This window comes from Elephas maximus, chromosome 6 (genome assembly GCF_024166365.1).
Source record: "Elephas maximus indicus isolate mEleMax1 chromosome 6, mEleMax1 primary haplotype, whole genome shotgun sequence".
NCBI classification, from domain to species: domain Eukaryota; kingdom Metazoa; phylum Chordata; class Mammalia; order Proboscidea; family Elephantidae; genus Elephas; species Elephas maximus.
In genome coordinates this window covers 70,885,976-70,902,456 of record NC_064824.1, presented here as the reverse complement: position 1 = coordinate 70,902,456, position 16,481 = coordinate 70,885,976, and the positions used below count along the sequence as shown (strand labels likewise).

The 16,481-nt window shown below is 42.4% G+C and overlaps 1 protein-coding gene across 10 annotated transcripts in view; it reads right to left on the bottom strand.

Moving 5' to 3' along the window:
* RAPGEF4 (Rap guanine nucleotide exchange factor 4) overlaps window positions 1-16,481 on the bottom strand; it is a 348,490-nt gene that overhangs the window by 286,908 nt on the left and 45,101 nt on the right. For 9 of the 10 annotated variants that reach the window (XR_007517849.1, XM_049887456.1, XM_049887457.1 and 6 more), the window contains exons 2-3: window positions 7,223-7,365; window positions 4,601-4,689 (exon numbers count right to left, since the gene is read on the bottom strand). Coding sequence is in view for 8 of the 10 variants with exons in the window: in XM_049887456.1 (XP_049743413.1) it covers window positions 4,601-4,689; window positions 7,223-7,365 (232 nt within the window). In the remaining 2 variants the exon portion in view is untranslated. Of the gene's footprint in view, window positions 1-4,600; window positions 4,690-7,222; window positions 7,366-16,481 lie in introns of those variants that run through there. The other variant, XM_049887449.1, reaches the window with a different exon arrangement.

Genomic DNA, 16,481 nt, shown 5'->3' with positions numbered 1-16,481 from the left:
TCACAACTGGACCAATAAGCCACATCATGATTAACGAAGAAAAGATTGAAGTTGTCAAGGATTTCATTTTACTTGGATCCAAAATCAACACCCATGGAAGCATCAGTCATGAAATCAAAAGACCACTGCACTGGGCAAATCGGCTGCAAGAGATCTCTTTAAAGTGTTATAAGGCAAAGATGTCACCTTGAAGACTAACTTGCGCCTGACCCAAGCCGTGGTATTTTCAACTGCCTCATATGCATGCAAAAGCTGGATGATGAATAAGGAAAACCAAAGAAGAATTGACGCCTTCAAATTGCGGTGCTGGAGAAGAATGTTGAATACACCGTGGACTGCCAAAAGAACGAACAAATCTGTCTTGGAAGAACTATAACCAGAATGCTCCTTAGAAGCAAAGACAGCTAGACTACGTCTCACATACTTTGGACATGTTATCAGGAGAGATCAGTCCCTGGAGAAGGACATCATGCTCGGTAAAAGCAGGGGGTCAGCGAAAAAGAGAAGACCCTCAAGGAGATGGGTTAACACAGCGGCTGCAGTAATGGGCTCAAGCATAACAACAATTGTGAGGATGGCACAGGACTGGGCAGTGTTTTGTTCTGTTGTACACAGGGTTGCTATGAGTTAGAACCGACCTGACGGCACCTAACAACAAGAGCAACAGCCAACCTACGGGGAAATTCTACTCTATCATATACGGTTGCTATGAGTCAGAATCAACTGTACAGCACACAACAACAAAAGAGCCCTGGTGGCGAAACAGTTAAGTGCTCGGCTACTAACTGAAAGGTTGTGGGTCAGAACCCACGCAGGGGCTCCATGGGAGAAAGACATGGCGATCCTGTAAAGATTACAGCCTGGAAAACCCTACGGGGCAGTTCTACTCTATCACATGGGGTGGAGATCAACTCGAGGGCATGTAACAACAGTGAAATAATACCTGTGAAGTGCCTGTCACAATACCTGTTTGTAGCAGGCCGTCCATTACCGTTAGCTATTGCTGCTCTTCTCTTACCATACTGACTAGGCCAGCAGAAAAAACTCCCACTTAAGGGCTAAAACTCAGAGATGTTGTTGTTGGGTGCTGTGGAGCAGATTCTGACTCACAGTGGCTCCACACGACAGAGTAGAGCTGCTCCATTGGGTTTTCCTGGCTGTAATTATGGAAAAAATTTTTTTTTTTTTTTTAAATTATGGAAGCAGATCACCAGGTCTTTCTCCCACAGAGCCATTGGGTAGGTTTGACTCACCAATCTTTCAGTTAGCAGCCGAACGCTTAACCATTGAACCACCATGGCTCTTTTAAAACTCAGAGATAAGTTTGGGAATTTGCCACCACTATCTCTGTTTTTTTTATCTCTGACTATCAGATGAGAAAGCAGGGCAGAGACTGAGAAAGAAATGAAGGAGCAGACTAGCAAGAAACCGCCCTGCACTGTGTGCTGTTACTTCTTTTCTCTCTGTCCTAAATCTTCTTAGTCTTTTAACTTTTCTTTTCTTGTTTGCTCCACTCCCCTCATTTTTTGTATGTCAGCAGTGGGAAGAACATGCAATTTGGAGTATGTCAGAACTGAATACAAATCTTAGAATGGCCACTTACACTTTTGTGGCCCTGGGAAAGTTACCTAGTGTCACCGAGCCTTGTTTTCAAACACAAATTATAAAATAGGACATGCCTAAAGATTAAGACTTAAATTAATGTATGAGGAACCGTTCGGCATCCCACACAACGAAGAAACAAGGTTAGTGGCTAATCTCTAGATCTTTCTTGCTCCTCCCTCCATGGCCCATCACTCAACCCCATTCTGTCCCCTTGGGGTACCACTCTGATTGGGCCACCCATGACCTGCTTTGGCAACATTGCTAGTGGGCAGTGACTGAGAGCACATTGCAAGGTCAGCATAGGTAGATGTGGCTCTTTTTTGTTTCTTCCTTTCAAGCAGATTGGCGTGGGAGGAAGTTCAGCCATCTTGCTGCTTCTCCTTAGCTTCTTTCTTCCACGTGGCTGGAACCATGGCCTGCCCCTCCGAGCTGGCTGGAAAGCAGGGCTCTCAATCTATCTCAGGCTACACTCTGGAGGGTTGGATGATGGAGCGGTCAATGTACTTTCTCTTCCTTTTATCTTGGTAATACAAATCAATCTAGAAAACTGTAGCTAGACATGTGGAATAAAGTGCACAGAGGAGGCAGTAAACCAGCTCTGTATAAGGCTAATAATTCCAGACAAGCTAAGAGAAGGGCAAGTCCTCTACGCTAGGTTTGAGGTAAAAACCACAGTTTTAAAATTAAAACCTTATTTATATACTAAAATCACAGCTAATAACAAAATGTTACGCAACTTTTCTCTGCTAGGACCCCATGGTGAGAGATAATTGGTCCAGGGCAGTATTCCTGGAGCTCAGGGCCAGATACTATTTTAATACTATCAAAATCTCACTTCAGCTTTTAACATCTGCTCTGTTGGCACGTTGTTGCTAACAATATCATTCCCTGAGGTACATCGGCTCTTCCTTTTTTCTTATTATCTCTCCTTCCTGTGTTTTCCTTTCTTCTCTCTTTTCCTCCTTGATTCTCGTCCTCCTTCACTTTCCTCTTCTTCCTTATCTTCGTCTTTTCCAGCCTCTGCTCTCTTTTCTCCACCATTACCCATTCAGGACCACCCAGAGGAATAGGAAGGACTAAGGAAAACCACCCTTTTCTAGGCCATGTCCCCTCTACAAGCTCACGTATGTGAAACCTGGTTAAGGTAAGGATCAGGAGCAGCTCTGAGCAAAGGCACCCAGAAGGTTCCAACCAGGACAGCAGGAAGAAGTTCTGCAGAGCTAAAGGGACATGGGTAATCTGAAAGAATGACAAAAAACAGAGACAGGCGAGTTGCATGTTTCCTTTGAATCAAATCGGAAAAGCAGTGACCAAGAGCATATGTTCTGGTGCCTGGCTGCTTGAGTTTTAATCTCAGTTTAGATGCGTTACTTTGGGAAAGTTATTTAACCACTTGGGGACTTAGTTTCCTCACTGGTAAAATGTGAACGTAACATGACCTGCCTCATAGGGTTGTTGTGAGGATTAAGTGAGTAAACAGGTATCTGTCAAGTGCTTATAATACTGCCTAGCATATGGCAAATATACAATAAATGCTAGTTGTTCTCAGTCTCTGTTGGGAAAGTGAGGCAGCTTATAAATATCAAAAGTCACTTCTCACTTTAGCCCTCTTTGAAATCCAAAAAAAAAAAAAAAAAACCAGACGAAGGTGAGGGGTATTTGGGAGGCACAGATTCCAGGCAGTTTCCGACAAACTTCCAATGCATTGACACATAGAAAGAGTGCAGTATGGGTTAAGTAGAATTTCAGTACTGGCTCAAGACTATAAATATCCATAACAATAGGCATAACACTACATTCCAAACTCTAAATTTCCACCTTACCAACAATCTTTTGAGAGTGTCTCCATTTTTAAGATGGTGACTGCACATAACTCCAATATGCACACAAGTCCCTACAAAATTTAAATCTCGAACTTAGTGTCATAAAATGTGTCTTCACATTTGAAGTGTGCATAGGGTCGCTATGAGGTGGAATGTACTCGAAGGCAACGGCAACAACAACATATGAAAAGAGCTCAGAAACTTAACAAAGGCTCAGTATTTAAACATGGTACTTGGCTATGGGTTATTTGTCCGTTTTACTGAGAGATTTTTCTTGATAATCCTTTCAGATTTTACAAACTACCCAATTGTCTTCCCTCAGTTTCTATCTGCATCCTGAATATGTGAACATAAGACTTGGAACATTACCATACTGAGGCTTCAACATGGCCCTTCAGAGGCCATGCTCATCAGACTAGTGGTCCTTGGCTTTGAACAGGAAGGTGGTATACATCTAGGCCACATGCCATTATAATGAAGCAAGGGTCACTGCAGATGTGGAAGGAGACTCTAAGTCCAATTTTAAATATTCACAAATACTGTGCATGTTGGGGGTTGAGGGAGAATATGAGTTTTATCTACTAGTGAGCCAAGTTCCTCAGAGGTGACTGATGAAGGCCAAGGAAGCCAGTGCTGTATGTTAGAAGAAAAGTAATGAAAAACTGAAGTACAGAAATAGCGAGAGATTTTAGGGTGAATGTATCGACCACAATCCCCATGCATCACTGGAGCTCCTAAAAGGCTAACGAAGGAACCACTTCCAGGACGGAAAAAAAAGTCAAGATACAAGATGGGAGCACGATCTAAGGAGGACCCTAAGAAGGTTTGCTTCCCTGTGCTCATATCTTATCTTATACCACCACAATTTATCACACTGCAATGGAATTGTTTGTATTTCCCAGGAAACAGCTCCTTGGAGGCAGGCAATGTGTTCTTGCATTTTATGTTCAAATACCTGGCCCCATACTCAGATCATAGAAGACAATCAGTATATGTTTGTGGAATAACTTCATAAAAGAATTCAACAAACACTCGATGAGCCCAATACTATGGGAAAGAGGAAATGGGTTTGAAAATGTAATCTTGATGGTATAAAAGATACGACAATAATGTATCTTTTATAATTAATAATAAATACTACTTTTGAAAAAAAAAAGAATAAGGTATCTTACCTGGTGACTGCTGGTCTCAGATACTTTAACATCCAAAGACCCTGCCAGGACAGCATACCAGTTTGTTCCAATATCACCCTGGCGAAATACTGACAAAGAAAAAGTAATGTAAATATACCAGATGTAAGACCTGGTAGTTTTTCATGGTTATTATAAGCATGACTTAGACCTGGCTGAGACTACCACCCTTCCCCTACATATTTCTGTTTTCCTCATCTGTTGACAGTGCTATATCCTATTTATTCATCATTCTATGAAGTAGAATTCTATCAAACAGAACTCTTTCATATTAATAAGGCAGTAATAATGGACAATAACAGTCCTAAATGCTGTAAGATCCTTTGAATTTAAGAATAATTGACTCTGTTCTACGTAATCTGTTGTGTCATTTCATTGTATTGTCACTCTTGGAAAATTATTAATCTAGATGGGGTACACCAATTAACAAGGTTATTTGACTCAACAGGATACCACACCACCACCAAAATTTCCTAATCTAAATCAGCTAAATCCTAAAGGCAATAGGTTTTCTAGAATAGCATGTCTCCTTCTAAGCTGACCAATGAGTGATTATAAAAAAAAAATAATTATCATATTACTATTATTTATTTTATAAATTCACCATTTTTTTGGCAATCATCCTTTGGAAATGATTCTCATCAGAAATTTCTAAACCTAACTTTGCTTTACCTTTGCAATCTCAGAGAGAAAATATTTAGATATTTAGATAGGACCCCAGTTCCCATATCATGTCAAGACCATTACTTGGAAAGTAATTCTGAAAAGCTGATTCAAATATCTTGTACCAACTCAACTGCCCTTTTAAATATGCTCCCTAAATGACTAGATAGAATGGTCTGATTTTTTTAATTCATTTCACAGTTAGAGTCAAGTGTTACATGACTCAGTGAAAAATCACATGACAACTCAGTGGGATAGCTGAGTGCTGGCAAGGCGAGTGTTCAGTACATAAGAGCAAGCTTCTGGGAGCCATAATTAATGACACAAGCTGCTCTAACTCCCTGACTAGGACATGCTGTGGAAAGGCAAAGAACAACAATGGCATCCCACCAAGTGCAATGATAGGCTTAACACGGGGCATTGATGAGTTTATAGTTGTCCTCTCCAATAACCTGCTGCTCCTAGCCTCTGTAAGTGACTTATTGTAGAACTGGGGCTTTGCCTTTTATGAACTTCTTGGATCCAAAAGACATTTATTATCATTTACCAATCAAATTCACGTTACATATCATAGAAGATTCACTTTGAAAATGCCTTTAAGAAACAGAAAAGAGAATCTTATCCCCAAAAGAATGAGGTTTTTTATATCATTAAATTAAAAAATATTTATTTGAAAACTATATGTATTGATTTTTTTTGTTTTGTTTTACACAGAAGTATGTCTATGTTTGTGTGTGTACACATGGGAAAATTCCTTGAGGGATACACACAAAATGCTAATAGCAATTTCTGGGTTCTGGGCTTGTAGGTAATTTGTCTTTGTTTTCTAAATTTTCTATAAGGATATCGTGACAAGTTCTGTTAGTTTCCCACCCAGAACCATTTCCATTCCTTCCCTTCCTGTTATCTAACTGAACCCAGATTTTATTCACTTTTCCACCCTCCACCACAGAGCCAAGTGCTCAGAGGATATGAGTTCTAGCCCTAGCTCCAATGTGGTCAATTATGATTGGTCCAAATCAATCATGGTGACCCCACTGCCTTTGCCAGTTATTGGTTTCCACATGGCACGCCATGCAATCCTGGTCAAGGAAACAATATAAGAAGTCTGCTAGGGGACTTCTGAAAAAGAGATACAAGAAGAAACAGTTTTGCAGAGCATTTTTGTATCAACACATAATGCCTCCAACTGCTACTGCTGTCTTAGGGCCATTTGGGGACAAGTCTGAGTTCAAAAGCCAATACCTGAGGATACACAGAAAAAAAAAAAAAGATAGGAGGAACCTAGTACCTTAATAACGTCATTGAGCCATTTATTAATAACTCCCAAAGTCATCCTACCTCAAGACTTCTTGTTTATGAGTAACTGATTAATCAAGTCAGTGGGTGGGAGTTTTCTGTTGCTATAACATAATGCATCCCAACAAATGGAAAAGTATCAATTTTCTAATGAGAAAATACTTTTTTTTTTTTTTAATGTAGCTGCTTCATCCTATTATTTCACTTTCCCTACCCCTTCCTCACACTTGGAATAGAGGATCACGCTGAGGTTAATTGGAAACATTACCATTACATCAGTCAAGAGACCTTTACCTTTAGCTAATATCCTGTTGGCTCACATATTTCCTGGGCTAGAAAAGATCATTAAATATTTGAATTTCTAAGAATATAGCTAAGTACATGAACCAATACACCCTTCCAGCTCCACCTGGGAAGCAGGCTGCCCTGGAAGAACAAGTTACATGCTGCGAACAAAGGAATCAAGAAAATACCTGCATGGAACCAAATAATGAGAATAGAGGGAAATTTCAAGTTACTACCCTTGGTTGAAGCTCAGATATTCGGCATACAAATATCCCATTTGCTATCTATCCCCAGAGGGTAACCACAGACAAGCACAAACTATATATGAAAATATACCACTGGAGTTGCATTTCTTACATGTTATTCCTTTTTCCAGATTCTCATAATAACCACATAAACAAATCTGATGAAGGAGATTTGGGTGGAATTTTTCAAAAGCTTTAACTTCTTTCAGCCGTGTGAAGATTATATCCACATCTTCACTGGATCGTTCCAGTGGTCTACAAATGGGAGAAAAAGCACAGAAAGTTACATAAGGATTTACTTAAAAATGAGTCCATAGGCATTATTCTAATTATATCCAAATTTATCCAATTATCCCCATGGCAGACAATGTACTGCAGGTATTTTTTCCGCTCATCCCCATTATGGTATTTCCTAGAACTTCGTCAACTATTCGATGTCCTTAGGTGGTGCAAATGGTTAAGCGCTCAGCTGCCAACCAGAAGGTTGGTGGTTTGAACTCATCCAGAGATGCCGCAGAAGAAATTCCTAGCAATCTGTTCCTGAAAGGTCACACCCATGAAGACCCGATGGAGTACAGTTCTACTCTGACACACATGGGGTCGCCATGAGTCAAAGTCAACTCGATGGCACGTGGTGGTGGTCGTCAACCATTCCCCTTAAATCACCGCTACTGCAGATGGCTAGAGCAAGAATCAACCTCAGTCATGGGTTCGAGGTGCTGCTTCTGCAAAGTGTTTAATCACAATATCTAAGAAGCACCAAGATGTGGTAAGATACATGAAAGCGGTGACTTTATTTAAAACTGAGCTCACAAATGCAAATGCTTTTAAGTCCCAACCAGGCAACGTAAGTGAATAAAAAGAGCCAAATGTAAGCTTAAAAAGAAGTGTCTACATTAGGAAAACAATGGTGAAAGCATGAAGACAAATGACAACTGACAGTTAGCCTCAATGTGCCTGGTACAATAGGGAGTGGTATGGATCATGGTGAACTGTGGAGGCCTGCCTGTGAAAAGCAGCAGCCCTTACTCAACTATTTCCTTACTACTGGTTGCCTGTGGAAATGTGGGCTGAGATGTTATCAAATTTTATAATTATTCGAAAAAAAAAAAAAACTAGATATCTAGAGGTTCGTTCACATTTCTTAAACACTGTGTGGGCCAAACAGAAAACATCTATGAAATAATAGCCAGTCTGCTGACCATCATTTTGCAACTTCTGGATGATGAACCAAAGAACCAAACAAAAATAGGATTAATTTTACAGATTATTACAGCACAATTGATTACTTTTGTGTGTGGCCTTTCTAGCCGTGGTCTTATAATTACCAGCCAGGTCACTGGGTGGGACTGTGTGATAGGGTAACTGTGACCCACCAAGGGGAATGGTCAATTTTGCCATCCCACTGGGCTTGAAATGAGCCACCCCCGAGGTGGGAAAGAGAAGAGCCCAACACCACCAAGGAAGGAGAGATTGGACAGCAGGAGAGGATGTGGTGGCTTCCCGGCCCAGGGAGAGAAAAAGCTGAGTGCCTCTGGGCAGAGACTGAGAGCCAGGGAGAGGCGTGCCTGTGAGCATGGCTGGGAAGAGGCTATCTTGATGGAAGAACTGTATCCTGAGTGTTCCCTAGCCTAAACTGTAAACTGTGACTTCCCTATGATCTGTGAGTTCTGTGTGGCCATTGCCATGAATTATCAAATCCAGCAGATCCAGTAGAGAGTGCTGTGCCAGGGACGGCTGGTGTCATAGATGCTAAAAATGGCGGAGAAAGGAGCCATGTCTGACCTCCACCTCATGGGAATCAGCCTGGGCTGTTGATCTTGATTCTCCTTCCCTCTTATAGGGTTAAAGGAGGTCAGACACCACCCCACACCATTTTTACAATTATATAAACTATTTTCTTTCTTTCCTTTCAGCATTTTTCCAAGTCTATTCCTCCAAGGTATTTTTCAGAATCCTAGTGGTGTTCCTCGATAGATATTTCACATTCTACAGAAATTATCCAGCCTCCTGTGTGCCCATGAACATGCTGGGATCAGAAGAAATGAGCTGGCCGAGGATGTGACAGAGACAGCTAATGCTGACTGAATGTTCACGTGCTCCCCTGTATTTCCCAGTCTACCTTTCAGGTATGTCGGGGCATGTTCTAGCTAATGGACTGTGAAAACAAAAAAAAACCATGTATCACTTCTGAGATAAGACTGCCTCTTCCATCTGTGTCTTTTTGAGACACAACTTTGGAGGGCATGTGTTTGAGGTGGGATAGCCAAAAGATGGAGGACAACCATACAACTCACAAAAGACTTTGTGTGAGGGACAAACCTCCATTGTATGAAGCAGCTGAGATTTGGGGAGCTCATCTGTTACCACAGCACCACTTAGAATTATCTGGACTAATACAGAGGTCAGGACTAGATGCCTCAGAGTCCCAAAGTCCCAACTTGGGACATTGTCAGAGGAAGAGAGAGCCCACCACAAGAAATGAAAATGTCGGGGGGGACGTGAGCAGATGCCCTGCCATAAGCTTCCACGCGTTTAGTTTAGAGACTCTTCACATACCTGTGTCCCACTTTCAGGCCCCAGGAAACTAGATTCAAAGAATATGCACAAAACCTAGGCTAGCTTCCCAGCCAACCCCTATTAAAGGGGCCTGGATTCTGCTTTCTGAGAAGGAGGAAGGGAAATTTCATGCATTAGTGTCAAGTTTATGAGATAACAAAATGCCTGAAAGAGCTGAAAAGATTTGTAGCCTGTACCAGGGAAGGTCCAACAGCATCAGTGTCAGTGCCTCTTTTCTGCCTATAGCACAGAAAACAGCTAGTACCCCTTTGGAGGGACTTTATAAACTCCTCACCAGAAGCTGCATTCTCAGAGCTAACAGGGAATAGAACAGGGCTAGAACTTTCAGTTTGTAAAGCTGGGCAGACAGTGGTGTTTACAACTTTCAATGAGAGTCTTTTTGTGACCAATGGGAAAGCACTTCACAGGCACTGAGGGTGAGGGGCCCCCTGGTGAAGAACCAAGCCAGCATGGCACAACTCCCAGGAAGCAGTGGTAGCTCCAGCAGGGAGTCACGCCCAGCCACAGCAAGCAGCCAAGTACACTCCACAGTCCATTCAGTAGCAGCACTGGCACCAGCCCACAGACCCAATACAATGGCAGCATGTAAGTGACCACAGGAGGCATCACAAAGACTAGATGAGTTTGAAATCGACTGGACATTGATCTGGTAAATTCCACTTAGAACCCATCTTCCATCGAGAAAGAAAGCAGTATCCCTTTTTGTTTATTCCCCCCACAGCATGCCCCTTATTGGGAAGCCAGACGAGAGCAGCTTACAGCATTTTTGGCCTACCACTCTCCAGAAAAAACTGGACTTTCTGAAAGCGACAGAAGAAAAACCTCCATACTTCTATTCATCCCCAAACAAGCACAAAAGACCTTTTTAAGATCTGTAACTGGATTGTTTGAGGTCAGGTGACAAAAAACACTCGGAAAGACAAAGTTGGTTTGAGATCAACCATGACAAGTTTGAAGCCTCTCTTCCTGATATTTTCTTTGTGTAGCCCCAAATTAGGTCCTAATAATGCCTACCAATTGTTTAATTATTTAAGTCCCAGAAACAATGAAAAAGCAATGTTTTATCTGTCACTGCTTTTATTAAGTACTTCAAGAAGTAGGGAAAATTGCATTTCAGCTATTAACTAGCAACTTTACTATCCCGACTCTGGAATCTACCACTGGTGGTAATCCTTCTGTTGTCCTTCTTCTCTTGTGAATTTGTAGTTTCCTAACGCCACACACATTCTCATCTCTACAGAGATTGTGTCTGGCACTTTCTTTAGAGATCCCACAGTATCCAGTACAGGGCTAAGCATGCACAGACGTCCTTGGGTGTGATGTTCTAGAGTGACCTCAAGCTGAACTTACCTTCTCTCCCACATCTGCCGCTGCACCTGCCCTCCTATTTCCATGTATGGAGTAGGCTCACACACCACACACACACCCCCTCATGTCCTGTTACTTCTACCTATTCAGTGTTTCTCAAATCCATCCCCTCGTCTTAGTCCCTCCTGCCAGCGGCTTTGTTGAGTGAAATGAGGGGGAGGTGAAGCATGTGTTGGAATACGAAGCTGAACAGCATGGCAGTTCTTTCCTAGGATGCCAGAAAGCTTGGGTTCTGCCTCATAGGCAGCAGAAGTATTGGAAGCAGGGCAGTGGCATGACTGGATGGGCATTTGGGGAAGATCACCGTGAGAGCAAGTAGAGGCAGATGGGAGAGAGTCAAGGTCAGCAGTCAGGAGAACAGTGAGAAAGTTCTTGCAGTATATCAAAGTGGTAATAGGGGGTTCTCTAAATATAATTCACTCTAGGCTTCTTTCCTCTCCCATAATGGCTGTGTACAGCCGGTCCCCTAAGTAAAAGCTCCATGTCAGAGACGTTATTTTACTTCGTCTGACATGCAAGGGTCTATTTTTTAAGAAATCACTTTTTAAAAAATCTTCACTTTAAAAACATGTTCAAACAACAACAAAAAGAATCACTTACAAAAGAAGACACAGTGTTAGGCAGGGTTCTAAGATGACCCCCAATCAGCCACAACCTTGTATAATCCCCTCGCATATCGGCAGGAGCTTTAACTTGCTTTTATTCAATAAATTACGGGCAAAAGTGATGATATCATTCTGGCGATTATAATACAGTACAGGCAAAAGTGAAGGGATTTTGCAGATATAATTAGGGCCCCCAATCAATTGACTAGCAGTCCCTAGGTGGCACAAATGGTTAAGTGCTCAGCTACTAACTGAAAGGTTGGCAGTTTGAACCCATCCAGAGGGGCCTTGGAAGACAGGCCTAGCGGTTTGCTTCTGAAACCAGCAGAAAACTCTGTGGAGCAGTTTCGCTTTGCACACTTGAATTGGAATCAACTCTACAGCCACTAACAACAACAACCACTGAATTTAAGTTAATCAAAAGGGAGATTTTCCTGGCCGGCCCTGACCTAATCAAGTGAGTCCTTTCAAAGAGAGTCTACAGGTCAGAGATGGAAGAAGCGAGATATTCTTTTGCTGACCTTGAAGATATAAGCTGCCATGTTTCAAGATGGCCCATGAGAGGGTCACATGGCAAGGAATGTGAGTGGCTTCTAGGAGCTGAGTGCAGCCCCCTGGCTGATAGCCAGCAAAGAAACAGGGACCTCAATCTTACAACTGCAAGGAACCGAATTCTGCCAACAACTATGTAAGCCTGGAAGAGGTCCCGGAGCTCCAGGAAGGAGCACAGCCTGGCCAACACCTGGATTTCAACCTTTACAACCCTAAGCCAAGGATCTAGCTGGTGAGTTTGAACCACCAACCTTTCAGTTACCAGCCAAGCGCTTAACCACAGTATCACCAGGGCTCCTTTACACCATAAGATCAGCAAAAACATTTCCTCTTAGATAACTTCTGTTGTTTGGCAATATGATAATCAATATTTGCAAGCCCTGGAGGACCCACCCACTCATTAGTCAGTCTTGCTGTCAAGCTGAGTAGACCCCTTAGTGCCAACTCCTGCAGAAGTTCTTGGGACAGCTGATTCCAACACCCCAACAGTCAGGGCTGTGGGGTGCAGGAATTAGGTGAAGACGGAAAAGGAAAGGGAGGTAGTCATAAAAAGAAGGCTTGGCCAAAAAACAGACAACAATAACAGACCATAATAACATTAGCATCGAATGGGAATGTATAAGTACCTAATTTTCTAAACTGCCCTCCCTCTATTTTCAGATGTCTTCTGAAGATCAGTAAATGTATTTCAGAATATTGAAATGTAATATTAACTAAATACATTTGCATTAAAATGACCGTGCAATTCATCTGGACTTTTTTTTAACAGTAATTCAGTGTTATAAAGAGCTGCTCCCCTTGCCTAATGAAGAACTGTCAAATCTGAGAATGCATGTGAGTTCTGTAAATTATAAAAGGCTACAGAAGCTATTATTATTGTCAGTATCATCATCAGCATCATTATTCACCACCAAGACCTTTTTAAAAAAGTATCTAATGAAAGCAATGAACAAAGTACTTAAGAACAGATACCAGAATTCTCGTGAGCCTCTTTTGTAGGTTGTCGTTAACTGCCATCAGCCCCCAACTCATGGAGACCCATGCATAATGGAAAGAAAAACTGCCCAGTTCTGTGCCATCCCCGTGCTCAATTGAGGATTGGACCTATGATCTATAGGGTTTTCATTGGCTGATTTTTCCAAAGTAGAATGCCAGGCCTTTCTTCCTAGTCTGACTTATTCTGGAAGCTCTGATGAAACCTGTTTGCCATCATAGCAACATACAAGCTTCCACTGATATATGGCTGGTGGCGGTGCATGAGGTGCACCGGCTGGGTATGTAAGTTTCCCACAGAGAAGGCCAGAACTCTACCACTGAACCACCACTGCCCCCGTTAGGTTTTATCGATAGGTGTAAATGTGTGTTTTCTATAGGGTCACTATGAGTCAGAGTCGATTCGATGACAACCGGTTTGGTTTTTTGGTTTTTATCAAAACATGGTGCCCTGGTGCTACAGTGGTTAAGCACTTGGCTGCTAACAGAAAGGTTCGCGATTGGAACTCATCAGAGGCTCCATAGGAGAAAGACATGGCAGACTACTTCAGTAAAGATTACAGTCTCGGAACCCTTCTGGGGCAGTTCTACTCTGTCCTATAGGGTCACTTTGACACCTATTGAAGAATTTTATCATCATAGCCCTGTTAGATAAAGTAGGTATTACTAACCCCATTGTGGTGCAGTGAATTACTTAATACGGCTCTTCCAGCCATGGTCTTTGGTCTTTGTAACTCTCACCAAATGACTGCATGAGGCTACACAAATGAAGTGCTTGTGGCCCACCAAGGGAATTGATAGCTTGCTAATAATATAAATAAGATGTATGGCAGCCTGGTGGGACCATGCAAATAAGGTATATGAAACCCTGATGAAGGGATTGGTCGGTTTTGCCAATCAGCTAGGCTTAAAATGAGCCAACCCAGAGGCAGAGAGGAGAGGATCTCACTACCACCAAGAAAGAAGAGCCCGGAGTGCAGCATGTGGTTTGTACCTGGGATCCCTGCGCTGCGAAGCTCCTGGAACCAGAAAACAGATGGGGGGGGTGGCAGGAGGGGCAGTGTGGTGGGTTTCCCTGCCCATGGAGCAAGAAAGCTGAGTGCCTTTTGGTAAGAGGCTTCCTAGCACAGTAGGGTGCCTCTGGGTACTTGGTGGAGGAGTTAGGTTTGCTGACCCACAGTGCAAGAGCTGAGTGCCTTTGGACTAAGGCTTACTGGCGGAGTGGGGTATCTCTGGGTATTATCGGCAGAACTAAAAGAGCTTTGTAACACCTGCCCCAGCAGGACAGAGGCCAGGCCGAGGGGCTGCGGGCCAGAGAGAGACCTGCGTGCAGGCAAGGCTGAGAAGAGGCTGTCCTGATAGAAGAACTGTACCCTGAGCGTTCCTGAACCTGAATGGTAACCTTTTACTTCCCTAATAAACCCCATAACTGTGAGTATGGTCTGTGAGTTCTATGTGGCCGTTGCAATGAAATTATCGAACCCAGGAAAGAAGTAGAGAGTGCCATGGGAGGGACAGTTGGTGCCAGAATTGGTAAAAGGTTTGGAGAGAGAAGGTTTGTCTGACTTCTGCCTTATAGGAATCAGCCTTGGGCTGTTGATCTTGATTCTACTATCCCCTTGAGAAGTTAGAGGAGGAGCTCAGGCTCCCCTGCCACGCCATTTTTACAACATTTTACACGTGAAAACATTGGAGACACAGAGCTTAAGAGATTATTAGCATGCTAAAAATCATGTGTATTTATAATGCCAGTGATGACATGGATATATCAAAAGTCTTCAAAACTCAAGATGTTTACCACTTATCACATTATCACTTTAATTATATGATTATTAACCACTTGGGTTACTGAAATGTTTACTGTTGTCTAATTACAAGTTTCCCCAACAATGTCAACAAAATTCAGAAAGAAGATGTTGAAAATTCATTCATTCAACCTGCAAATATTTACTGAATATCTATATGAGAGGAGAATAAAGCACTCAGGTGATACAAAGATCATTGTTCCTGTACCCTGGAAGTTAAAATTTAGTTAGGTAGACGTGTACACACACAGCAATTATCAAGATGAAATATGGTAAGATGCACGTTAAAATAGGAAAGAAGGGAATATGAAATGAGTGAAAGAAGAGACATCACTTATGGATGAAAGCTCTACAAAGATCTTATGAAGGCATTATTGTAAAATCGTTCCCCTAAAATCAGTTCCTTCTCTCTTTTTTTTTTTAATGACAACATCATTAACATTTCATTGGTCATTGAGTCCTAAAAATGTGGTATATCATATAGGCACCTGTCCCTAGAGACCTGCTCTCTTGATGCCTGTCCCTATGAGTTTCCTACCCACCCGGGTCCCCTACCACCCCACATACACCCCTCTCATCTCAATCAATTGCCAAAAGTCTCTCAGCTCTTGATTCTGCCAATGTTCAAGCTAACCTTCAGATCGCAGACACAACTGCAACTTTTTATTCTCACAGATGAGGTTGATTGTAAGGCACACCAAGACCTCTGTGATCCCCTAGAATATGGGCTGCACATCTGCCACCAGAAAGCTGATCCGTGGAGTCTGCAGATTCCTGGTACAATGCCTCCCTGTTTAGAATCATGCCTGCTTGCTTTCATGTTTCTATCAAACAGTTAAAAGTGCCCCTGACGGTCCCAAAGAGGATTAGGGGGTTTGATTGGATGTCATCGCAGACACCATTTTGGTCCTGAGGAAAGTTGTAAAAAGGGTCCGAATACCCCCACCTCCCTCTTTCAGGTAACCACTCTCGTCTGTCCCCACAGAATGAGCAACAACAGCTCTGGGGCCCTGGATAATGTGGACAATTGAAAAAGTCCTGTTAATATCTAAACAATGCTTGGCCCCTCATTTTGAATAAAGAAGTAAGCGTTTTTGGTCAGGCCACTTTTCTCGGTGTTGCAATTTGTCTTATTATAATTAAAATGAAAACATAAAATCAAAGCACGGCCTTGTCCAGTGTTAACAGACCGTTTTCAAAAATCTTCACTGATTGCTCATGAGCTTCTAACCTCAGTACAGGACCATCCAACCAGTTGCCGTCAAGTCAATTCTGACTCTTGGCAACCCCATGTGTGTCAGAGTAGAGCTGTGCTCCATAGGGTTTTCAGTGGCTGGTTTTTCAGAAATAGATCACCAAACCTTTCTTCCTAGGCACCTCAGGATGGACTCGAACCTCTAAGCTTTTTGGACAGCAGCAGAGTGCATTTTGGGTAGCAGAGGAGCGTATTAACCATTCGCACCATGCA